The 27,674-nt window shown below is 30.0% G+C and overlaps 2 protein-coding genes across 2 annotated transcripts in view; one reads left to right on the top strand and one right to left on the bottom strand.

The window, feature by feature from the left end:
• Tnpo-SR (transportin 3) overlaps positions 1-430 on the bottom strand; it is a 116,943-nt gene extending 116,513 nt beyond the window's left edge. The window contains exon 1 of the mRNA XM_085825081.1: positions 140-430. Within this exon, the coding sequence (XP_085681207.1) occupies positions 140-256 (117 nt within the window). The 5' untranslated portion in view covers positions 257-430. The remainder of the gene's footprint in view (positions 1-139) is intronic.
• Positions 431-1,003: 573 nt separating this feature from the next.
• On the top strand, positions 1,004-27,674 carry CCDC53 (Coiled-coil domain containing 53). The gene is made up of 5 exons (XM_035350498.2): positions 1,004-1,159; positions 1,262-1,426; positions 6,603-6,833; positions 9,113-9,177; positions 20,975-27,674. The coding sequence occupies exons 1-5, from the start codon at positions 1,109-1,111 to the stop codon at positions 21,060-21,062; spliced, it is 600 nt and encodes a 199-aa protein (XP_035206389.1). The 5' UTR covers positions 1,004-1,108; the 3' UTR covers positions 21,063-27,674.

The following is a 27,674-nucleotide window of genomic DNA, read 5'->3' on the forward strand; positions in this document are numbered from 1 at the left end:
AAAACGATAAACTAAATAGAATTACCTAAAGTAATTCATTTGCATACACATTTCGACGACGAGTTACGAGATATTACTTTAAAACAATAGACTAATAAAATGTTCATAAAGTGCATAAATTTATTAAATTAATACTCACAGATCGTTGCAGATCTCCTAAATAACGTGAAGCTTTTTCTTTTCCTGAAGTATCAGGATTATGATAAAGGGTATAAATAGCTTGGCACACTGCTTGTAGTGTTGGCGGTGAATCCATCTTTTTTCGATGATTTATTTACGTCCTTAATAACAAATTAAGTCTTCTAGATACATTCAAAAATACTTTTCGATGCAACATTAATTCTCATTTAGATATAAATCGCAAAAATATTACATGTTTATTTTCTACATACATTTTCACACGAGTATATGAAAATTTTAGTACTGCCACTTTCTCGATGCCAAAAACAAAAAGAAGAAGTTTAAATTAATTATTATTGAAGATAATATCAACATTGTGACAAAGTATCTACAGTCAGCTTATGATTTCCACATTCATCAAAGCCTTTCAAATTTAGTTAGTAATAGTAATTCCAATGCTAACTTTTTTTAAAGTTTTAAAACGTTCATCTTGTAGTTTGTTGATATTTTTCTTTTGCAGTTTTTTTTTTACTTTGATTTAAAATTGGCGTTTCTTTTCATTATAATTGATCATTGTATTTTTCTAATTAAAATTCCGTATTTAGGATTTAACGTAGTTGGTATTTTTGTTGCTTGAAGATGACAAACCTGTGTACTATACCTGTGTGCAATTATTTCGAAAAGCATACAGCATACAAAATTGTTGTTAATTTATTTAATTGAAGATTAAAATTTACTTAATTTTTAAAACTTTAAGTTCTTTAATGAACTTAGCGATCTTAAATTTAAGTTATTGGAACAATGCCATTGGATTTATAAGATATCCTGTTTTGAGTGAATGTGGCCCGGCAATTGTCAAAACATTGCTGTAACTGAAAATGGCAACAAATGTAATCTGCAGTCTGCTCTGCAACTGCAGCAAGTTGTACGCGAATAGTTTAAACAGAAACTATTATTTTGTTCGTTTTCCTGAAATTGTTCCTTAAACATGGATTCGGATGGTTTACCTATCGTGGGTTCTGGTGTTGATTATTCAAAAGTATGAAATGTCGTTTAGTATAAGTTAAGTGCATGAATTTAGTATTGCACGCCCTCTCTTATAATTGATTTAAGTTGATATGTTATTTCATTTTTCTTTTAGGTCGATCCTTTGCATCAGAAACGAACACTAACATTTCTTAATCATTTTCTGATTCGAACCACTTCATTTTTAAATCATTTCTCTTCTGTTTGTGATGAAAAGCTAGAAAATTTACTGATTCGAATACAGAGGTTAGAAGCATCAATGTGTATTCTTGAAGCTAAGGTAATAATACTTCCTTATTGTTTAATTTGTATGCATATCATATCATAATTCATGTTTTTTTTATTGTGACCTGTATATGGTTGATATTAATATTAGAACTCTTGCATTCCAGAGAACAGATTTTATTGTTATCTAGGAATTTGTAGAAGTACCTTCTAAAGCTGTAATTATCAGACCAATGGCTTTTATTCAGATTAAAAAAAAAAAAAAAAAATTCTATTAATTGTAAAAACATATTTTTCATGCAGTGTAAGTGTTCTTAGAATAATGATAATGTATTCGTTAACTTCAAAAAGAAAGAGAAACACACTAATATGTAATTTAAAACTAGGAAAGAAAGCAAACTTAGTTTGCCATAGACAGTTGTAAGGTAATATACTTTGTGAGTTGGTTTGCCATTGAAAAAGGATTTTCTCCAGCAATCATTGATAAAGTCATTGAAATTTTGTATCTTGCCATCATAAAAGACAGTCCACTATAAGAAATAAATATAATAATTTTATTCATAATCCGGTTAATCTTTGGGTTATGGTAACTTGGCGAAAATTTGGTGACAAACTCTGCTACAGCAACTCTCTATTTTTTTTTTTCGCCGCTATTTTGTCTTCACGAAGTAAAGACATGTTTCACAAGATTCACAGAGTTTTCTTGCATTTTCGTGCAAATTTTTGTAATTTATGAGAAAATAGCAGTGTAGATGGATAAAGTTAATGTGTGCAATGTCATTTTTGTGCAATTCTGGGATGTTTTTTTTAAGTAAAAATAAGTCGACGTGTAAATGGTTTATGTGTATGTGCTATTGTGAAAAACGCGCAAGGAGTTTGGGATTGTGCACTTTTTCCCAATTTTGCAGTTAATATTTGTCATGATTAAGCAGTTTTGTTACATAAAATTTCTAGCATAAGTGTAATTCGGCTAGTAGATTGTTGGAAAAAGTGTTGAGTAAATAAAAAAAAAGAAACATGTCTTTACTTTGTGAAGACAAAATGGCGGCCGAAAAAAAAAATAGAGGGTTGCTGTAGCAGAGTTGGTCGCCAAATTTTCGCCAAAAAATCGCCAAGTTACCATAATCCAAAGATCAACCCATATAATTCACAAAATAACTATCATTTAATTAAACCATGTACACGTCGACTTATTTTTACTTAAAAAAACATCCCAGAATTGCACAAAAATGGCATTGCACACACTCTTCACTATATCCATGTACACTGCTTTTTTCTCATAAATTAGAAAAATTTCACAAAAATGCATGAAAATTTTGTGAATTTTTTAATTCGGTAAAAAGGACATATATGAAATTACCTGATCGCGAAAAAGTATATACCCTTTCTAAGGATGAACATTTGCACATATAAAATAAATAAAGTATCGAAAAACTTTTACCTGTAAATTATCTATTATAAACGTCACCAATGAATTTATAACGCAAACATTAAAAATGGTTGCAAATACTTAGTGTCAAATATTTAAATTATTTCCATGCACGGTTACTTCCACTGAAACGTATACCAAATTGTTACAAACATATAATTCACAAAATAACTATCATTTAATTAAAATATAATTAAATAAAAATGAGCTTACAATCCTAATTTAAACTAAATCATTGCTAATAACAATTTTCCAATAATACCATGTTAATTTATTTACTCCTTACATTTAGAACAATGCATAAAAATAATATCCTCAAATAATTAAAAATACTAACTTACCTAATCTTCTTCAGAATCTTGATTACGTGGCGGATAAACTTTTCTTATTTCCTCTGCTAAATAAAAAGTAATCGTATGTGCACTTGTTTCAGGATCTTTAAAATCATACTTATAATTCACAGCAAGATGTTGAAAACCTTCATCCTCCAAACAGACATATGACTTCCAGCAATCAGATATTATTATTGTACGAGGTAGAATAAATAACTTAATAAAACTTAATAAGCAATCTTTACTTCTATCTTGCACAACCTTAAAAAACACTTATTACTACCCCTTTCAATCCCACTAAATACCCATTTCGAATTCACTTTAGATAGGGCCATGGGATCCAAAAATTAACCAACACTGTTTCACACAACACAGAATAAAGCTAAATACAAAATTTCCAGATTTCCCCCCTTTTCCGATTAAAGAACTGTAATTCGTCCATTAATGTCACATGATATATCTCATGATCTCTCATTTCCCTCACACAAAATAATGCGTAATCGGAACTGAGTACTTCTCACATTATTCCCTAGTAACCTTTATCGCCTACCAAAATGTTGCCAAACTACCTGTTACTATATTCCAAAGATTAGCCCATAATCCTTTTAATTACTCTATCATTTGCAAATTTGCTTGGATTCTCCAGAAGTTCAACTTTCATATTATTTTCTGACGTATAATTAAAATTTGGTTTAAGCTTTGCATTATGGTAACTTGGCAATTTTTTGGCAACCAACCCTGCTACAGCAACCTGCTAGTTTTTTTTTTTTTTTGGATGCCATTTTGTTTTCACAAAGTAAAGGCATGTTTTTTTTTTTTTTTTTTTTTTACTCAAAATTTTTTTCTAACAATCTGCTAGCCGAATTACGCTTATGCTAGAACTTTCATGGAACAAAAGTGCTTAATTGTGACGAAGATTAGGTGCGAAATTAGGAGAAAGTACAGAATCGCCCACTGCTTGCCGCGTTTATAAGAATTGCACATACACGGTATCATCCATGTACACGTCGACCTATTTTCACTTGAAAAAACATCCCAGAATTGCGCAAACATGGCATTGCGCACACTCTTGACTTTATCCATGTACACTGCTAAAGTCCTAGCTAGTAACCTTTATCGCCTTACCAAAATCTCACCAAACTACCTGTTACCATATTCCAAAGATTAGCCAAAATGGGTTTTATTCTTAATTATCCCATTTTTAGTTTTAATTCTTGGAGGAAATTGTAGCATATCTTGCCTGTATGGTTTAATCTGTTTTGACCTAACTAAAAGAACAATAAAAGTTTGCATCAAGACCAGGGCCATCTTAACACATGGACCCTTTGGGCATTTGTCCCAGGGGGCATGCAAGTACAAGAGTCACCTAATACTTCATTTACATCTTTCTTTGGTGAGCTGTTATTGTAGGGGCCCCAGCACACTGGTTTGCTCAGGAGCCCATAACGGAATCAAGATCCCAAATCTTATATTCAAAAAGGAGAAATAAACAATTTTTCAGTATCAATTTATCCCCAACGTGCGAGATTATGTATAAAAAATTCTAAAATATTTTGTGATATTGCTGTTGAATTGAATTTTATGTAATTTAAGAATAAAGAACGTGATATTTAATAAATAAAGCTAATGCATAAAATGCTTTTGGTTGTTGCTTTTAGAAAACACCATTTTGGTTGTTGTTTTGGACTGTAGTTCAAAATTACGAAACTGATTTCCCTTTAAATTCATCTTTTATTTTATTTGAAAAATAACCACTCAATTAGCAGTCATTCAAAATCCAAACAAAAACAAAATTCATCAAACCAGCTAACAACAAGAAATACAATACCCAAACAATATTGACGCATGTGCGATACAAGATTGCTAGGCAACTACGGTAGAGGAAAAAGTTTTCGTATAACAGACGATCAGTCGCCAACATCTCGCCTGGCATTGAGATACTAATTTCAAATCTAACGTAGAATTCAAAGTTAGATACATTTATCAGTTCGAAACAATTAAATGCAATAATCTATCCATTAAACAAATTACTACATTTTACAATAAAATAGGTATGCAATATTAATACAAGTAATTTTAATATAAATTCACTACGTCAGTCGTTCATAGGTAGAATACATAGGTTCGATATTCCACGTTTGATCAGTCCTTGAGACGTTTTGATAACAACAACATGGATTTTGCCATTGCTTCCAGGGATGGTGTTGTAGATACGGCCTACTATTCACATACATAGAGGTAGTTTATCCTCTTTAACTAATACAAGAGTACCTGTTTTTATATTCTCCTTTTGAAAGAACCATTTGCTTCTCTGTTGAAGACTGTTTAGATAATCTCTGGACCATTTCTTCCATATTATTTGGTTAATTTTGACAATTTTCTGCCAGCGGGAAAGTCTATTGTTTGAATTTCTGTTATACAAGGTTCAGGTAGAGCATTAAAAGGTCTTCCGATTAAAAAATGTTCAGGGGGTCTAAGTTTCAAAATCATTTGGATCTGAAGATAAAAGTCTACTATTTAATATACCTTCAATTTGATTTATAACAGTCAAAAATTCTTCAAGAGTCAATTTTGCATTTCCGGTAGTTCGTTTTAGATGGTGTTTAAAGGATTTCACCCCGGCCTCATAAATACCACCGAAGTTGGGAGAATGCAGTGGATTGAATTTCCAAATGATTGATTCAGAAGCTAAATATGACAGACTAGGGGGACTTTTGGCGAGGTTTAACAGCCTTTTCATATCGGAGTTGGCTAGTTGACAAAGTTGGTAGCGTTATCCGAATATATAGTTGAGCTAAGGCTGCGTCGAGTTTGTGATGGTTTTTGCAACTGATTTTTGTTGTCAAATTTGGTGAGAAATGACCAAAAGTCACCAAACTCGGCGACATTTTGGTCCAGTCCCTGTATAACTTTAATTGGTACTGTACTTTATTCCTATATGTAATTGTAATCATATCCAGTCCTTATATGTAACTTTAACCATATATGCCTCCAGTAATTTCGAGAAACTGAAAGTACTGGAGATTTCCTGCAAGCAGGGGAAAATTATGCAAGACCGGAGAGAGCATCACTTCTCAGCTTTTTAGTTCAGAGTAGCCTGTGGAGTATTGAGAAATCTCCATGAGAACTTTGCATTGTGGTCTGTTTAATGTCCTTAGTAGTTTGTTACTACTGATTGTACTTTGATACTGAAAAGAGCTATATGAGTATTTTTGTGGAAAGTTTCAGAACTGTAAAGTGTTTCTTTTGGGACAATAAATTCCATCAAACCATCATCAATTCTGTGTGCATTCAATCCATTATGTAAACATGCAACATTATAATCCATATTTAAGTTGATGAAGTTAAAATAGTAAGATTTCAAGTATAAGTAGATATAAGTGTCAAAGTAAAATATTGAATGCATTGTTTATTCTGATTATTTAAATGATTTGGTATCTCATTTGTGTAATTTGTTACTTGGTTTACAGTTAGCATCAATACCAGGTTTGGATGATGTGTCTGATGCTGAACCTTCAGAAACGGTTTCTAGTCCTCAACAAAATGAAGCTAACATTCCTGAGCCATCCACTATTCAATCCACGCCCAATGCAGATCAGACTGCTCCTCCTCCTCCTCCTCCATCTACTGAGCCACAGAAACCAGTAAAAACTGTTTCACAAGATCCACGCTATGCAAAGTATTTCAAAATGATAAATATGGTAAGTTTCAGTGTTTTCTCATTAATGTGATTATATCAGTTTAATCATCAAAAGGAAGAATTTGTCAAAAATAGACATAAAATAGGCCCCTCATCATTAATTATAATTTCATGATGAGAACATTTATGCATGATAAAAAAATTAAAATTGTTAATGAAGGAATATTCTTATAAATATTTTTAAGAATTCTTAACCGAAGAAAATTAAATTATTTCTGACTATCCGTTCTCCAACTGAAATTCGTGAACTTGTTTGTAAAGATAACAGTGTGCCACCATTTTTTAAGATGGTAGCACACTAAGAATTCTGTGCGAGAGCAATCGGTCAGTAAAATTTAAACATAATTCATAGTTCTATTTGGGAGAACTTTCGATTTGTATATTCGATTCAAATCACTATTGAAATCACTATTGAATTAAGTCTTAATGACTTTTATTTACACACATCTTTTATATTACAATATATACATAATTCAAGATTAATTTCAAATCAAAAGATGGGGGATTATCCCCCCTTCGTATGAAACCGAGTGTGCGACCGCTCTCTTCCATGTTTGTTTTTTGACTCCTCGTTGTCATTGGCAGAAGAGAAACTTTCGCTCATTTCGTATTCGAGTTGTAACACTGTGCATTGTCTTGTGCTCAAAAGGCAGTAGAATGAGTTGTTGTATTTATTGATAAAATATAACTTTAGCTAAGTTTTTCTAATAATAAGTATGACAATAGAATTTTGCAAATGATTTTTTTTTTAATTGCACAGGATAAGGGTTCAAACTGTTTTCAAGGAATGATACTTTGGTGTTTTCTGATGATCTCAATATGATCACAAAAATCAACAAATAATCTTATTAATGTAAAAATTCCTCATTTAAAAAATATAATGTTATAGTAACTTAATCTGCATAATATACTGTATTTTACATTTATTTAAAAACAGAAATTTAATATGTAAGAATAACAATAACACTTCTGGTTTACAGACTTTATATAGAAATTACTATGGTTACTAACCTTGAAAATCTCTAGTCTGTGATGTTTAATTCCTTGCAGAACCGTAGCTAGGGTTTTCAGTGACCAGGAATATCTGTAATTTCTGTGCTCCCTTGTTTGCAAGCCCAAGAATGGAAAGCATTTTATTCACAGCAATTTGGTGCCGTCTGGATGCTGTGCCCATGGACAGATGACCTCCCTTGCTCTTCCGTAGCTACGCCGCTAATTCTTAGTTTAAGCATAACTTTGCTTAGCAGTGTATTAAAATTACTGAAATAACTAATAACTACTACTACTACTACTATTAAACTAATGAAGCAGTGAACTGCCTCAGCTATTTCTCTTAAGCATTTTTAGTTCATTCAAGTACATTTTTTGAAAGTTTTTTAATATTTTGTATCTTGCATGAAAATAGTAATTCTTAGAGATAATGATTGACATCCTTAAAAAAATGTTGTGAAATTTCAAATGTGAACAGGAAAAGACTAAATATAAGCCTTAAGGGCAGATTCTAATGTTTTTAAAGTTTTGTTGCTATCTAAATAATTTTAAGACATTTTCTCCATATTCTTTCAGTTTTCCAGTTTTGTTTTAATGCTGGCTGATTTATTTCACTTATGCTGTTTCATTACATTATTTTAAAGCATCATTAAAAGCTCTAATTACTGTATTTCCTTTAGTAGGTAGTACTGATAACTCGCAAAGTATAAACTTAAGACTAGAACAGTTATTAGGAACTGCTTTAATCTGATTATTTTATGTAATGATATTTAATTTATCATTTGTGATATTTAATTTATTACTTCATATTAATTTGAAAAATTTGTTTTAAAATCTATTTTATTGTCAAAAATTTAAATAACAGTATTTGGTTATTTTGTTTATTACTAATGCTTTTAATTATTGTGTCTTCAAAATGTGTGTAAAGAATAAAAAGACAAGCTATAATTCATAATGGTAAAAAATGCTTCCTTATATTCTTAATAGTTCTAAATATATATGTATTTTTTCCAAATTTTCTCTTCTCAAACACATACCTGAAGCTTATTAACTGATGAATGAATTCAGCAGCTTAAGTCGATTAATTCTTATTTATAATAAAGCATGGTATATTAGTTTTTATTTTCCTAAAAGTGTATATATTCTCTACTCTGCATTCTTTCTTTTAAAAAAAGTTATCCAATGACTGATTAAAGTTAGTATACAACTGCAATTAAACTCTTTAAAGGTTGATAATAAATTTTTCTTTCTCTCTCTCTGTATATTTATTAATTAAAATTCATTTTTTAGGGTGTGCCTGTTGGTGCTGTCCAATTGAAAATGCAGGCTGAAGGTGTGGATCCAGAAATTTTGAAGTAAATTTTATTATACTGCATAATTAGTTAACGTGAAACTTAGAACTGAAAAATATGTGTACCTCTAAAGACATCAGTTTCTCATTAGTATTCCTACCCTTTGTTTAATTAAAATATATCATTAACATAAAAGCTGAAAGTTACCATTTTGCTTTATTATTAGACTATATTTGGGAGCTATAAACTAACAAATGAAAGAAAATTTATTTTTTAATGTTGCAATTTAGAATTCTAATTGTCAAGTAATTTTCCTGTACATCCAAAAACACTTTAGCTGTTATATCATTGAGTGATTTTGCCATATTGCAAAAATTTGAGGGAAATTAAATTAAACCAGCAGTGAGGTCAATACGATATTTTTCATTGCCATGTGACAGCAATTGTTATGCAAACTGTTCTGTATTTGTTTCTGCTTGTAAGTATACCCTCATAGTAATCTTGAAATCCATTGTGTACACCTGTATCCATAAGACCAATGACTCCATAAAGCAGGCATTAAGTTTATCCACTGGCAGTGTGAGAATGCTTTTTTTTCGCAGTGTATGGGGAATCACAGGCAAGGTTTGTTGAAAATCTCTTGCTAGGAAGACGGCAGTCCCATTTCATCTGCCAAGCATTTCTGTGCATGTCTTACCGCTCAAGGGCTTCTAGTGCCCTTTTGTGCATCTTGGTGCATTCATTCTAAACTATAAGCTTGCACTGCGTAAGCATTTCTGCTTGACTGAAGCTTTTGTTTATGGTGCAATAAATTGTTTTGAAACTCGCAGATTCAGTGTTTTTTTTTTTTTTTCAAAGCTGTATGCATTGCTTAATTACCTGCTAAAAGAGTTGATGTGACCCCCAAAGCTACCACAGCTAAAGCATTCTCACTTTGGTGAATCTCAGCTAGCAAATATATTTAATAAAAATGTGTTCCCAGTTCCAGTGCATCAAAATGTCCTGTACCATTTCCAGTGCATCAAAGAAATAAGGACCAGGTCGGGGGTTCAGGCTTGAGTGTTCTTGTTTCCAGCCTGAATGACACTCCTAGACACTATGTTATATAGACTGTAACCAGTCGGGGTCTATTTTTTTTTTTTTTTTTTTTTTTTTTGTAAAATGTTTGGAGAGCATTAATGTTGTAATACTTACCAAATATTCTTATCTGTGACTTCTTGATCATTTTCATGTGGTGGCTCTAGCCCAGGCTGCAAGAGATTTTTATTATTAATAGAGATACATTTGCCCTCAAGAAATATAAATGTCTGGTTAAAAATGTCCTCAGTGTAAACTGAGTAAAAGATAAGGCAGGAATGGGCAAACTACGGCCCTCGGGCCAAATTCGGCCCACCGGATGGAATTCTAATTTGTCGGTCTGAGGCAGATTAAAAGAAATATTTATATTATATATCCATCTCCTTTTCTACTTTGTTTAAATATTAATTTTTCCTTTTTTCAAAGGACTGATGATCTTTTTACTTTCTCTATTTTTGTTCTACAAAACATAAATCGATGGAAATATCAAACACAGCTTTCAATCGGTAAAGTGTTAAAAGCAGAAGTTCTGTATTAGTTATAGCTGTAGATTGGCGCCAACAAGCGTTATTTCTTTCTCAAGGAGCATACATGTAGAAATCCAATATAGGTGAATTAGACCTCACATATGGAAGATTTTAAGATCCAGCCAGCGGCTTTTTCTTTTTGGCATGAGTTCTAATATTATTGATTGTGTATGGAAAGATTGCGGACATATTGCATCATTGTAAATAGTGGAAAAATTATTAAAAGTATAGCATAGATAGTGCTTGTTTGAGTTATTCGTAAAATATTTCAACCCCAAAATGGATACTAAAAACATAAAGTTGATATGAGTGTCGTGCCTTTAATGATCAATGAACCTGAAAATATTTTTTACAGTTGTATAAAAAATAAACCAGTGTGTCTCATATGCAATGAAGCTGTAGCAGTCTTCAAAGAATATAACATTTCCAAAAATTGAACATGAGCTCTATAAGCTTCATCTGGAACTCGCTAATTGATATACAAAATTCACTGTCTTGGTCTAGAATGGAGAATGCAGTTAATCGTCATAAAAACACCCTTGCAGTTAAATTCGAAAAACTTCTTTTACAGTCTTCCAGTTCAAGTAGTTCAAAAAAATCTTCCCATTGTAAACATTAAGCCAATAGTTAATATTTCTAATGTTAGTTTATCAGAAGAACAAGAGAGAATTCCAAACTATAATTTTAACTTCTCACAAACCTGTAAACCCTCGATTCCAAAGATTTTGGCTCCTATCGGAAAAGCTTTCAAGTTCAGTAAAGTTTCAGATTCACAGAAAGAAATTATTAGGCATCTTATCGCTCATAATGTTAAATTCAATAATAAACCTTTGAAATCAAATCTAGTGATCTAATGTGAGAGAAAGAGCTACAATGTGCGAAATTCATTCTAACCTGGATATTATCATTTCAAAGGTCGACAAAGGTGGCCAGATAGTCGTCATGGTTAAGAACACTTACATCGATGGTGTTACTAAACTCTTAAATGAAGGACCATATAAGCTGATCCCTAAAGATCCTTCACCTTCGGACCTGTCAAAAATAAAAACTGCGATCAAATCTTCACAAATCATTTCAAGCAACTTAGAACATTCGCTTATCCCATCTGTTGTGAATTGTGCCAGATTATATGCTCTTCCCAAAATTCATAAAGGTGGTACAGTAGAAGTCCAGAAATTCACAAAGCTTGGGACCAGAAGTTTTGTGGATTTTAGGATTTTGCAGATTTCAGGAGAGAAAAAATAAATCATAATATTCAGACTAAAAGTGCAAAATAAATAAGGCGTATTAGATGCATTTAATTAAATTATTATATACATTATTGCAATAACTTATTATATGCTTTAAATTATTATTACAATATATAAATTGATTATATTATTCATTGTATTATATATACACAGCATTGAGGTTTGCCGATTTCGCCTCATGCAAAGATTTCCGGTTTCGGATTCCGGTGTTAGAATCACTGTTGCTGTAAAATTTCAACAACTTTTCTTTATTTTTCCGTATATCATACACAATCGTATCGCATTTCCATACGATTCTGCTATAAAATGCACCTATCTCCATTTTTTTCAGAATTTGCACTTTTGCATTACCATGAATGCAACGTGTTTACGTTTCTCAACGTTGCAAACAGTAAAATCATGAGTGCGTTTCTTATCTGTAATTATATTAAAAAGGGCTTAAATTTAAAATATTCTTAATTTATCCACAAAATATCTGGATAAAAAAAAAGGCAGCACTACATAATCTCATGAAATAGTAAAGCTTAGAAAATACAACAACGTGAATTGTGAACTTGAAAGAAGAGTTGAGTGAATCGTCTGCTTTCTTACCTCGATGCAGATTAGAGGAGAAAAAACTTATATCATGATGTCAATAATTTGGTATTTCCAATATACTCATTATTATTCGGTAATTATGACGTCATTATTCGGTAAGTATTTTTTCGATATTTCGTACTCAATGTTGTGAACCTATAAACTGAATGTTTATATTTTGAGAGGCAATGCGAATTTCAGGAGTTGGTGGATTTTAGGTCGGCGGATTTTCGGTATTTGACTGTATTCCTTTTCACCGTATTGTATCAAATTTAGGTACTGCCTCGTATCCATTAGCTAAATATTTAGTTTCTAGATTTTCAAATCTATTAGATAATAACATTTACACCATAAAAAATTCAGTAGAGTTTGTAAAAAAGGTTAAAAACATTTCTCCTAGAAATTTACTCATGGTTTCTTTTGATGTAAAATCATTATTCAGTGTTCCAGTGGAGGGTGCATTAAGATATCTAGAAACCAGACTTTGTGTATTTCATTTCTCTTGCATCGAAATTGATGAGCTAATTTCTCTCACTCAATTCTGTTTGAAACAAACACATTTTGCTTTCCAAAATAAATATTACAAGCAAACTGAGAGATTAGCCATGGGAAGCCCCATCAGTTCTATCCTGGCTGATGTCTACATGCATTATTATGAATCAAAATTGTTTGAAACTTTAAGCTTCCCGGTATGGTTCCACTATGTAGATGATACTTTTTCCCTGTTTGAAGGTAATAAAGGTGATTTAAATAAAGTTCTTTCAACAATGAATTCTATTGATCCTGCTATTCAGTTCACTTTTGAACTTGAGACTTGCAATTCTCTTCCGTTTCTCTACATTCTGGTCACACGTAACACATCCAACTTCAGTACTACGGTTTACCTTCCACCACACTTTAAATCATGTCATCCAACTAAACGAAAGTTAGTTTCATTTTATTTCTATGTTTTCCGTGCTCTTCAAGTTTCTTCCTCCAAACTATCCCTTGATGAAGAAAAGAACTAAATTATTTAAAAGCAATAGCTGTTGACAGGGGCTTTTCACCCAACATTATTAATCAAGCAGTTAAAAAATTCTCATTTCAACACACTAAAAGGCACACTCTTGTTTTAGGAGATTATAAAAATTCTGTTGTCATTCCCTTCTTTCCATCAATTAGCTATAAAGTTGCACATATTTTGCAGAAATTTAACTTTTGGGTCGTTTATTCTCCCATCAATAAAATTCCGAATTCCATACTCAAGGACCCCATTCCGGATAGAAATTCCTGTGGTATTTATAGGATTCCTTGCCAGTGTGGTTTAATTTACGCTGGACAAACTAAGACAGCCTTAAAATTTCACATCAAGGAACATGAGGCATATGTTAGAAAAAAGGAAACACAGAAGTCTGTTGCTCAACGTTGTTGGTCCGAAAATCACACTTTCAATTTTTCTGCTGCCAAAATTATTCAAAAAACATCTTCCATTGGAGAACTGGATTTTCTTGAACTTTTATAGTATTTGATATAGTATCTGATTTAAATTAAAGGTGCTCTTTTATTAAAGTTGTATACTTTTGTGTGACTTTCAAAATTTGATCGCTACAAATTTGAGAATTAGTTTTGCTAGTTTTAACATACTAAGTGCTGTAGCTGCTGCAATAAAGAAATACTACATAACAATCTATTTAATGTATAATATAGCCTTTTGATAATTTTTATTAGTATTTGCAGTATTTTATATTTTTATTAGTATGTTTTTGATACAGACAGATTTAACTGATATAAAATCACTCCTTTTTTTACTTCCTTGTACGAAATAAAGGAAGTATTATAATCACGAAAAATTTTGGGTGTCGTATTTCAGTGAGAGTATCTATTTTGACTGCTCTCAAATCCATTTAAATTCTGTTTTTGCATGACATCCATACATATGGGAAGAATAAAGGGCTATTTTTTCCAAAATGGATTGCAAAATGAATTTAAAAGGGATTTCTTTGTAATTTTTTATTACGTACTTATTTGTCTGCCATAACTGAAAGTGGAATGGCTGTAGAGCAGGTAAATTTTGTATATGGACAGCTATAACATGTAATTGTGCACCTCCCATTTTTGTTGCAAGTAGCCACATCAAACATATATATATATATATCTATTCTCTTAGTATGTTTTCTTTCATGTATGTTGGTAAAGTGATTGAATTATATTGTTCTTATCTTCCAGTTAAGGTTTTTTATGCCTTTAGTTAATCTGCATGCAATAGTTGTAGAATTATCAACAATTTAAAACTTTAAGTGGTGCTAGGCTTAAAAAACTACAATTGGTTTACATTTGCAACTGTTAAACACTTATCACTTATGTCGACGCGAGCGGCTAGGTGGAACATTTCCGAGAAATGAGATTCTAGTAGCACTGGTTTATATGGGAGGCTTCTGATAAATATTTCATCTAGCTAGGCGTAACATGTCCCGGTTATGAGCAATATTTTGAAAACTTCCCGAAAATGTTCTGTCTGGAGATGTGCTCCGCGTACGTTCAACCAATCAGAGGAAAGTTCTGCTTCTGAAAGATCACTGAAGGATCACTTCTGAAAGTAATTTTCAGTATGGCGATGGCTCTTGTGAAATCATAGATGGTGGAAGTAGATGCTGATGTAATTGAAGAAATACGGAAAAAGCCGTATATTTATTACTGCATTGTTGTAGTATAACTGTCTAAATCATTTTTAAATGTTTATATATTCATTAAATTTATAATCATGAACTTTCAGAGTAGACAATATTTTATGAAGTGCTCAGTAAGGACAAGCTATTCCTGATGATTTTTTTACAAATTATTCGCCGCCAAATTTGTCATATTTCGGGCTGATAGTGTGAAAAGAATGTATTTGTTATATAATAGAATTTTCTTTTATTAAGGGGAATAATTTTTTTGAAATATGTTTGTATATGAGCGACTTTACTTTTCTGCTAATTACATTTTTTTACTTTTAAATTGAAATTACATAATCAGCGATTATGTTAAAAGCAGTGATTATATATATTTATTAAAACATAGATTATTTAATAATGACAATACACATTAAATTTGTATGCTATTATCTTCATGTTATTAATGAAATGCTTTTTAGACATATTAAGAACTATATTTTTATTATAAATGCTACATATTGAAATGTTGGAAATTTATGAATTTATTATTATGAATGATGAAAAACAATTGTATATACATTCATTAATAAAAATTTTATACATTATATTAATACTAATAAATATACATCAACAACTTCTAAACCATCGCATCTCTCTTGCTATGTGTAGGTAAATACAGTCAAAAGTCTTTAATCCAGACTTGTCGGGACTTCGGCGATTCTGGATTATAGATCATCAGTTTAAATCTGGTAAGGTGGCATGCAGAAATTATAAAATTAAAAATATGAAACCATAATTTATGAAATAAAGAGCAATTATGATCTAAAGGGTATCAAAATTTACAAGAAAAAAAGCTTAATATTTATTTGTTTACTTTATTAAACATTTATTTCAATGCGTGCGTGCGCAAAGCATACATTATGCATAGCCGAAATTAGAAAATTGCAAGCAGCAAACTATTTTATGTGTATTCGAGTTATTTATAATGATGAGGAATTTGATTTAAATTATATCAAAGACGGAGTACATCGAGATGAAATAACTGCATTTAGTAAGGAATTATAAGCCGAATAAAATAAAAACATCTGCCCTGAAGATAAGGATAGTGCTGACAGATCAACTTCCAGTTCATTGTGCGCTGCAACATCCCCCCACCCCCTACCGCAGAGCAGCGTGAAATTGATAAACAGATTTCGGAATGGTTAGAGAAACAAAGGATATGCCTTTATCCATTTTTTGCAGCAATTCCACTTTTTGTTTGATGGACATCGAAACATGCTTTCACTTTGTAGATCCTTTGACAGCTTCAGAATCGGAAATTCTTTTTGACATAATCGAAAGTTCAAGCTTACTTTTATAAAATTGCTCTAATAATCTGCAAAAAATAATAAGCCGGATCCAATTAGAAGATTAAGGAACAACACAATCTGCAACATTAACTAAAATAGATGATTAGATAACTTTAACTTAGCTTATACCTTATAATGCATATGCGCATGCGTAAAGGTATTATGCGTTCACGGATGCGCAGAAAGTTTGTAGCTTTGAGGTCTGGATTATATATCATTCCGGATTAAAGACTTTTGACTGTATATGACTTATTACATGTGTGTATGTATATATATATATGTATGTATGAATGCAAAAATGAACATTGCCAAAAAGTTAATTTGAATTTACTTCTAATTCATATAATGATTATGTAATTAACAGCAACTGTAGTCATCAGTTCTTTGCACATTATCATGGATATGGAATACACAGTTGAAAAATATTTGAAGTGCATTTTGTGCATTGGGCTAGTCATTGAAATTGACCCACTTACACACAACCTTTACGTTTGTAACTATACTTTGGAATTTAAACAAAAAAAAATCGAGCAAGTAGCCTTTATGACATATTTAACATTTTGGGGATAAAATAAAAATTTTTGACTCGTCATAAATCAAATATCAGTAAATGACATTATATCATGTACATAAAAGTTATTAAATAAATATATGGATAAAAACAACTATTTACAATAATAAAATCAAATTTAGACAACAGATCATTACAAAGAATAGAACTTCTCTTTGCATGTTTTTTCTCTTTAGCTTTTAGAATCACCGGAGTTGAGGTAAAAGTGATTTACTTAATAGCCATTACCTTTCTATTATTTTCCATAACTAACAATAAAGTTTAAAATGAAAAGAGTGTGAGCAACACAAAATGCAACATGGAAAAGCAATTGTCACATGAAAAGAAACATCACTTTCCCAATCTGAGCGATAACTTATTCTTGTTTGGCTTTCAGCCTGTTTACCAAATGAAGATGGTAACCCAATTTCGCAGAAGCTCACTTCCCAGAATTATTCCTTCTAATGTTATGTTTCGGCAAGAAATATTGTATGTGATAGCAGCCTTAGGAGAATAGTGAATTAAGTCGGTGCATCAGCTTAGTGTCTTTTTGTCCAATGGGACCAAAAGTTAACTGTCAGTTTTGGGCACCAGACAAAGTTTGTCTAAATCACTTGTTTTTGCATTGGCTAAATCACTTGCATTTGGATTGGCTAAATCGCTTGTTTTTGCATACAAACTGCAATTTTCATAGTAAAAATTGTTTTTTCAGGTTCTTCTGCATTTTACAATTTTAATGAAGATGTTTTGAGTTTTTATGATTTTTGCCTTGCTGCAAGGTGGGAACTGAATTGATTGAATGAGAAATATATCTCTAATGAAATTTGAGGAAATATGTTTAAATGAAGTGCAGCTAAAACTGTGTATATTTAATAAGCCATACAAGGAAGTCGTGGTGTCCACATCAGACTTTAAAAAAATATTCCAGTACTTTCTTATATTGATAGTTCCCATTATTTAAATGATGCCAATATTATTCCGAAGTTTTAATCAATAAAAAGTTAAGAACATTACTTCTAGCTATATTTTTGCTTCTATGTTCCATCAATTGCTTTTAGTATATCATCAAAAGTATTTTGTTAGCCTAAGAACGTATGTCATATAAATTTCACATGGTAGCGTTCAAGATTTTAAGGCCATGCTTTAATTATAATACACTGATAACACATGCCCAAATCAGAGTTCTCATTATGTACTAACCTTAAACCACTGTGGTTAGGACTACTAGCCATTGGGTGATATTTTATGACTTATATTGGTGATTTATCAGGGGGCCATGCCCTTGTTTAAATAATGAGGCCCATAATAATAAAGTACCAAACTTTATTAAATGTTTTACGTTTTTAATTTTTTGAAACTTATAATGGCAAACTCTTGTTTGAGGTCAGTTATAATCTGAAGTCTTGAGATTGCAATTTTTTTTTCCTGTGTGCCCATGTAAGTATGTAACAAACAGCATTTTCCACTAGTAAACTTTGGTTAGAGGCATCGTTAGATCTGATTAGGATAGACGAATCATTTAAATAGCTTACAACTGCAATGCAGTCTTTTTTACCCAATATGAGGCCTACTAGTGGCCAAGCGGTGAAGTTGCTGAACATGGGTAGCTTTGTCCAAGGTTTGAATCTGGCAAATGGGCTGGCTGAATGAGTGTTTTTGTGGTTTTCCCCATGTGTAATGTGTGTACAAGCCAGTTCGCCTTAGAAAGTCATCCATGAAGCATCCCTTGCTTTAGGCAGATAGCCCTCGAGGCTTTGCTATTAATCACACAAACCAAACTTTATCCAATTTGGTACAAAATTCTGTTACCATTGAAGCCTGCTGTTGAATGCATCTTTCATTACATGTAGCAAAAACTTTGGAGAATAGCATTGAATTTTAAAATGTTGAGAAAGGTAAATTTTTCTCTGAAACTAATATTAATGTAAAATGAGTTGTCCATTTTCAGGCTTTTATGTCTAAACACAGGATCTATTTAACAGATAAATTAATAGGCTGTTGTATGTATTAAAAAGTTATTTTAATAAAAATACCAGTAGTCATAATACAAATGCTATTAATTTTTCAGTGTTCAGGGTTAATTAAAAAATAAATATAAAAAGTTTGATATTTTCTTCTTTTAATTTGCATTTCATTTAGGAAAATATAAATATTAATTTTTTTTTGGTTTAAAATCCTCATATTAATAAAATATTCTATCCCTGTTAAGCTATACATATCTTCTGAGATAAAAACTTACTAGTTCCATTTCTTTACAGAAGAGAGCAAAGGATGTTGTAAATTTGCTATGATCACAAAAGCCTACAGCAATTTTTTTGAGTGAATTTTTGGTTTTTTTCATAAAATGTCGTTTTATATTAACCAAGATGGTAGTTACATTTTTTTTTTGAGAGTATAAAATCCTGTGTTTGAAATAGATACCATGAAATATGCTATTTGTATGTCTTTTTTCATTGTGTGTAATTTTACAATTTCTTTTCTGTTTCTAACCTTTAACAATATGCAGTAAATCTAATTTTAGTGCTCTTGTTTGGTTTCCTTGTTATATCAAATCTTATTACTTGAGCAAGCAAAAAGAGGCTTTTATCTATTCTTACATCATTTGTGTACTTAATGCATGTTTTTCACTATCTGTTCTTACTGAAAAACTAAATTATTAAAGAACTTTTGCTGCTTATTGACTTGGATCAAGTTATTTGACTAAGGTAAAGCACATGATGGCTGTCTGCCAGTTTAACATTCTAGTCTTGATTGTGGGCACTTGGATGAAATCAAATGATTTTGTGTCCCTTTTCTTTTCCCTCTAACCTCTTTCGAAAGGGCTTTCAAATGAATAGATTTTAATTACCTTTCCCTTCCAAAAATTTAGAAACATTTATATATATGATTTAGGATTTTCTAATCAAATAACTGGCAAATTCTGCTATTTGCCATGCTGTTGACAGATTTTTGTCCTTTTACAATTGATGAGTAAGATAATTTTCTCTGTACTAAAACAGTTAATGATATGACCACATCTATTGTGTCTGTAAAGCACCTTTGCGATATTGCTTGTAAAGTTTTTTAAAACAAAAAAAAAAAAAATATGGACTAGGATGAGCTGAAAAGTTAATAAATAAGTCACATGCTGCGATAATATGAATAAAGCCTTGTACAGAGAATGAATTATCTTGTTGCTAGCACTAGGTGAATATTCTTGGAAGATATCTCATCTATAGCAATAAAAGTGTTAAAAATTATCATGTTAAGCCCCATCTCATTATATTTTTATTTCAGTTAATAGAGAAATATGTTAGATTTTCTGTAAATTTAATTTCGAAGTTTTTTTGTGAGTACAATACCGTGTTAAGTGTGTATAACCTACACCATAGTCAGATTTCTGAAAAATTCATACCATTATTAATCAGTGTAATATACCAAATACATAGTTAAATCTAAGATATTTTTGAAATTTTGCTTTAAAAATATAACTTGAATAACTGGAGAAAATACTCAATGTACTGTCATTAATCATTACTGATAGCTTTGGTAGCACTGAATAATTTTTTATCCATTAAAAATTATTCAGGGTAACTGGTAATTTAAATGTCTCTGTATTTTATATATATTAAAGTATTGGCATTAAAATATTTTAAATTATTTATGAGATTGTGTATATGCAGATTCATGCTCATTAGAAAGAGACTGTTAGTTTACTCTTGCTAACTTGTCCTTCAAAATGGATTGAATCGTACTTGTTAAATTTATGTAAAATTAATACTGCTTATCATTGCTTTGATTCAGTTGAATGCATCTGTTTTGTATATTGCTTTATGATTGTTTCTACGTGCATTTATTTTAAGATTTCAGAAACAGAAAATTTTATATTAAGAGTATTTTTATTTGTATTTTCATTCAGCAATCCTGATGCTGAGGCACCACCTTTTCCAGAACCATTGTCAGATGATGGTAGCAGACCTTCTGATGAAAGTGATTTTAGTGATTAATATTGTTAACAATTATCTGTGTTATCTAATTGAAAATCTTACCTTTCCCTGTGAACCATTGTTGTTGCAAAAGCTGCATTTTCATAATAATTTTTTGAATCATTGCATCTATTTTTAGGTTTTTCTATTGCTTATTATTTCATAATCATTTTTTCCATAATTCTGATATTTATTAACAATAAATTATGTTGTATATTTATTTGTGAAAACTTGTAATTTAAAATTAATTTTGATTAATGTAGGGTGTACATTTTAATTTATATTTTTGTGTTTAAATTACAAATAACTTTTCATGTAACATTCAATATTTAATAATTTCAAGACTTAAACAAGTTCTAATTGATGCAAATGTAAAATATTATTTATATTATATAATAAAATATATTATGTAATATAAATAATTTATATTATATAATAAATTAATAATTTATATTATATAATAAAATATATTATATAATATAAATAATAATATAAAAGTATTATATGCAAATATTTTACATTTGCATATAATACTTTTTTACAATAATACCAACAAAATCTTGCCTTGTTACAATTTAGCAACTGCCAAATTAACATGTATTATCCATTGTGATTCCATTTTTTTTTAGCACTTCAGCAAACAACTCTCCCCTTAAAAAGGCAACTGAAAAGGGAAAAGTTATGAAACTGACATTCATTCTTCTCACTTGTTTATAATGAATTTATTGCACAGCTGTTTGCAGGTGAAATAAGCAGGTTACTTCATTTGTTGTTTTGGCACACAGTTATGACTAGTACCCCCTTAAACAAAAATTACTGTTATTTTGAATAAATTCATAAAACTGAAACGTGAATGATTTGTTATAAATGGTTTATAATTTCAAAATTTTATGTGTGTATACTTTGATTACTTGGTAAATGCATTTATAATATATTTATTGCATGTTATATCATTTAGAAATTTGAATTTTTTAGAATCCTTGAAAATTCAAAAGTGTTTTTAAAACTTCAATGCAGCATTTGCAACAGATTGTTTTCCCATCATTACTGTTTTTCTGTACAGTTGTTATGAATATTATATTTGTTTTCATAAAATACATGTGCCAATATTATAATTATAAAAAAATTCTGACCAATTTAGTTTTCTGATTATATTTATTAAATATAATGTATCATATTTTGCTTAAATTTTGTGCATTATGTTTCTGATGTACTTTTACTTGCAATTATGCAGGTTTTGAATTTATTCTATTTTTATTCACTGCATTAACATATTTGTAAATTTCTGAGGCTATATTAAATCATCTTGAAATGATTATAAATAATTTAATCATTTTTAAATACTGTGGCATTTATATTGGTATGTCAATAATTTTTATATGTGTTTTTTCAGGATATATCTTACTTTTTTCATACCTTTTAAATACATTTGTGGATTCTAGTAACTGCTTTTGGAGACATATTTCTTTTAAATTAAATATACTTACAGCAGTATATATTACTTTGCCTCGACATTCAAATTAGAATTTGTTGAATTTCTTCAAATTGTTGATACATATGTGATCTTATTGTTAATATTTGTATCATGACTGAAACTATGCAGAAGTTTGCCATGATATATTGATTAGAATGTAAAGTAGAAATGTGCTTGATAAAATATATTCAGAAGTGTTACTGAGCACGTCTATGAGTGGCAAAAGTATGTTTACTAGTGATGTTTTATACTAATCACTGTAAAGAACATGTATGAACTGTTAATGAAGTTTATATATGAGATGTAGTTTTCTACCTTAAATGGCAAAAAGGTATATAGCATAATCTTTTTGCAAAAGGTGTTATCTTAAAGTTGTAATCTATTTTTCAGTTTGGGACTTGAATAAAAGGTTAACTACTGAAATTTGAAACCTGTAGAATGAAAAATTTTTTTAATAAAAATGTGCACTGTTTTCTTTCTCTCTGCAATATCTATTCTAACTTCCTGCCTTTTTTCCCTCCCCGTTTGTAAATATTTCATTTAAAAATTTTATGTACAGTTTACATATATCTTAAAAGGTGTAAAATTATAGGTACACTGAGAATTTTTGTATTAACAAGCAATTATGTAGTTACTATATAGCTGAAAATATCTGGAAAAGGCATTGGAATATTTTCATGAATTTAAGGAAGCTTAAAAATAAGAGCAGTAATGTTATTATCATCATTATTTATATACATGAGCACTTACTATTTTTTGTTGTGTGCTAAATCAAAATTGTCTGCAGTTTACAAATGTCAGCTCTGTCTTTCTGGTTTATTTCCTTCCTTTTTAGTAAAATGATTCTTTTATTTTAAACTACATTAATTGATATTGTAGTACTTTAAAATTACTGACATTATAATATGTATTTATATACTTTAAAAATGCTGGTTTTGTAAATAATATGATCTACCTATTTTTGTAAATATATAATAATATTTACTGCTAGAAAATCTGATATTTATCCCGAATAAATATTCTTTTAGTCAAAGGAGTAGACTTTTTCAACATACTAGAAAGAAATTTCTGTTTGATTATCCTCTTTCACAGATTTCGTTTACAGTTTTGCTTATAATTTATACTATTTTTTGTTGGATTTATAAATTAAATTATTCATGTAAAAAGATCTGTTTCTTAAATTCAGTATTTGAGTGGATAAATATATAGTTTACTGATTCTATATAAATATTGAAGTGGGCTAATCTAATGTTTATGCTAACTGATTCCATCCATTCTTAATATTGATTAACTACTTGGTGTGCAGTATTTTTTTAAATATTAAATACGGAATTTATATTTCTCTATATTTAAAAGAATTTTTATGTTGAGATTATGTATGTAACTGCAAAATTTCTTAATAACAGTTTCCAATTGGTAATCAGAAATCTAGCTAGTACTAGAGGTACCACTAGTTTAAATGGTGACTGTGTATTTGAAATAGATTCATACATACTCACCTGTTTTGAAAACTTTTTGAATTTGCCTCTTTTTATACATTGAATAGTTTTAGTTAGTTAATGTTATACTTTTAGGGAAATTTATTTCAAAATTCATTATGGTATGAGTGTAAAATTCATATTCTTTTCCTAATCTACTTAAATGTTTAGATTCAAAATGTTAAGTTAATTTTCTAAGTGATACCAAACATTTGTATGAATTGAAATAATTGGAAAACTTGAAGAATTTACCTTGATTTAATTTAAATTGTAAGTTAAATATGACTGAGGAAATTTATTACAAAGCATAGCTTGTCATAATATAGTAGGAAATGTGTAAAGATGTATATTGATTCTTTTCAAGACCCAGACTGAAATTCTTACTTTATGTATTGTAATTATGGTTCAGCTGATCTCTTTTGAATCAGATTTAAATAATGTAAATTTTGAAAGTGTTGATTGTTGACTTTTATGTGTAGAAACTGTTATTTCTGAGACATTGCTCAAGTTGCAGCTAACAGAGACTGCCAGAATTTTCTTCAGTCAAACTCGTCTGAGTTTTGAAATGCTTAGGAAAGAATTGGATGTTTATACCATTTTTAAAAGTCTTTTCCAGTATGTCATTGTCATATAAAGGAGCTCCCATATGAGTTTTTTAAAACGTTTTTAATGTATAAGTCTTTCATTAAAGTTAATTGTTAAATTTTAGAATTTTTTCAGCACATGAATCCCTTATATTCTATGTTAATTATTATTTAGTATTTCTTTTTTGTCAGAAAGTTAAATCTTATATGTCTTTCTAGTTTAAAAACTCACAAAACAATAACTTATTTTCAGTGTAATTTAACCCTCTGAGCAACATGATCACTTGTTATCTGTTCATGAGATTTTTTGCTACTCTTATTATGTAGAATATTTTGTTCTCTTTTTTTTTATTTTTATAATCAATATAACACTCTAATGGATGGAATTTTTTTGGGGCGATGTATATATTTGATTCTGGCAAAACATGCCAGAGCTATCTGCCCAAGAAAATGTCTTTATAGAGGATTTTATAAGTCATGTCCATTTTACAAATGGAGAAAATCTCAAAATGACCATGCAACCAGCCCATTCGCCTGGAATTGAACTCAGGTCAAACAAACTGTTCTGTGATTTCACCACTCGGCCACTGCCACTTATCAGTTAAATTCTATGAAAACAAAGGGAAATATAATTATATATATCTAATTAAGAATTATTGTGCAAATACTTTATCACCTAATAAAAAAAGCCTTGCTAATTAAGTTGGGTTATCGGAATATGGAAAAGCACACAGGGGCACACACAAGCACACTGCTTAAGGGGATGGATGCCTTCATCGAGGGTTTTCTAAGGGAATGTGACTTGTATTCGTGCCATGTCACTCAGAGGGTTTTGCTGTTTGGAAAAGCAAATATATGGTTAATAAGAAAACTAATATTCACATTTGTAATAGAAATTAAAATAATTGCGTATGTTCATTAAAAGGTATAGTTCATTTCAAAATTAATCAGATTAGTGCATAAAAAAGCAGTGTCACCATTCTCTTGCAAGGTCACGTTTTTTGTCTGTATGATTATGTTATTTCAGTTAACACTTGCGAAGGTATTCAATAAGTTTTAAGCCTAACGTACATCTACAAGATAAATGGTAAAATTAAATATTGAGTTTTCTACAATCTTCCCATTGATTTGAATGTACTTGGATGATTGATTATGTTAAGGCATCAACTTCTGGAAGAAAAAACTTTATCACTAGTCTGAAATTATTCCTGAATGGTATCATTTATGCCATTATCTTTACCAAAGTTTTAGTTTATATATATATGTATAATATATATATTGCATATTTTTGTGGATTTGTTTTCCCCAGTTGTGGTATAAAGATTAACATTTGTGCACACATAGTTCTGTTTTACTGTGAATTAGTACAATATCATTTGAAATAAAATTCATGAGCCATGAGTTTTATGAGTGTTACAGAGAGTCTCTAATTAATTAAAAAACATTTCATGGAGCTCTCAGAGGGCATAGAAACATTCGCTTGATATTATAAAGATAACTTGCCAATGTTTAGGTCTGACCTCTCCCTTGATGAAATTCAGACATGGGGCATTTTATTTCAATGCATTTTTAGCTATTAGCTACAATTCTTTCAAATTTTGGCCTACAAAACTTTTACTTTTCAAAAATCTCTTTTTACTAGTTGCCTTCTATCGGAGCATCATTATTATTTTATGAAATTCCTTATTTTCATAAAATTTTAATGTTTCTATTATTTTTTTAAAATTTTATTTGGTCTTTGAAGTAGTAGATTTATTGATTTATGTAATCTGAAATTGTAGCTGCAGTAGCATTAATTGACAAGTAGTGATCCATTTGTGTCCTCTAGAATGATGGTCGAAATTTCCATGAAATTAATGGTTTAATTGCACTTTCTTGTCATATTTTAGTGTTTCATTTTCAGGTTATGGGAGTGAATCCACATCTCATCATCTATCACTAGCCTTGAATAAAAATTGTTTTCATCTATGTTCATCATAAGTGCAGGTCTCAATACCAAACTTTGTTTTTCTTCATTTCTGGTGTTAGCAATTGAAGTGCTCGTCTGGCACTCAACTTTGAATTAGCCAATTTTTTAGACAAGATATTTTCTACCATTTCAACTCTGATGGTTTTTTCCATCATAGTTTGAGAAATTCACTTGTCGATTTCTCCATTATCTCTTCTCAACTTTCATGTGCATTTCTTTGGTGCTTGTGTCTACATACAGTACACTGTAGTTTTTTTTTTTTTTTTTTAACAAAAAGTTATTAAACATACAGACATTACTGACTTAACTATACCTTTCACATCTTGACAAAATTCAACTGATAGCATTTCTTTCATCTATTTTAATATTCTAGCAGAATGGTGCAATTGTTTCACTCCTTTAAATGTAATGTTGTAATTAGGCTTGGAACTTATTGAAAGATTTCTATTATTTGTCGTGTCTGATATATTACTATATGATATGTCATAGAATTTCCCTTATGTTTTCCCCACTATTAGTCCATAAAAATGATACTATGCAAGCAATTAATTATAATTATTATTAATAACCTAAGAGAATTTGTTGGAAAGTTTGAACTGGTTGAAGGAAGATTTCATCTTATTGTATAGAATTGTTTAGATTCGGAAAATGATTAGAATTCATTTTGTGAATGTGTTAGCTTTCCTGTTTATTTTTGTAAATGTGTATTTCATAATATTCACTACTAGAAAATTCTATGCTTATTCCAATAGAAATATCCTTTTAGGCAATAGAAATGCTCTTTTCCCACTCATTAGCATATTATTATCTGCTTGATTTTCCTCCTTTTATATTCTATATACAGCAAGGTAGAGTATTAAATGTAGTTAACTAGGTTGGGAATTTCTTTTTTATGTTAGATTATACTACATTTTTACTGGAATGTATGTTTAAATGATTCAAGCGAAAAGTTCTCTTTCCTAATTCAGTAACTGATGATGTATATGCAATTTGCTGATTACATATAAATATTTAAGTGGGCATTCTCATACAGAAATATTAGTTGATTCCACTCATTCTTAAAATTTGTCTGTTAATTATGTATGTGATAATTTTCTTTTTTGTAAATAAAATTTTATGTTAAGTCTG

The sequence above is a fragment of the Stegodyphus dumicola genome, chromosome 10, assembly GCF_044657685.1.
Source record: "Stegodyphus dumicola isolate Sdum_Otavi_A_Nest chromosome 10, ASM4465768v1".
In the NCBI taxonomy this organism is placed as follows: Eukaryota; Metazoa; Arthropoda; class Arachnida; order Araneae; family Eresidae; genus Stegodyphus; species Stegodyphus dumicola.

Coding starts and splice junctions, on each gene's coding strand:
- CCDC53 (XM_035350498.2), top strand. CDS start 1,109: ATGGATTCGGATGGTTTACCTATCGTGGGTTCTGGTGTTGATTATTCA. Junction 6,834..9,112: donor ATTTCAAAATGATAAATATG/GTAAGTTTCAGT, acceptor TTCATTTTTTAG/GGTGTGCCTGTTGGTGCTGT. Junction 9,178..20,974: donor GTGGATCCAGAAATTTTGAA/GTAAATTTTATT, acceptor ATTTTCATTCAG/CAATCCTGATGCTGAGGCAC.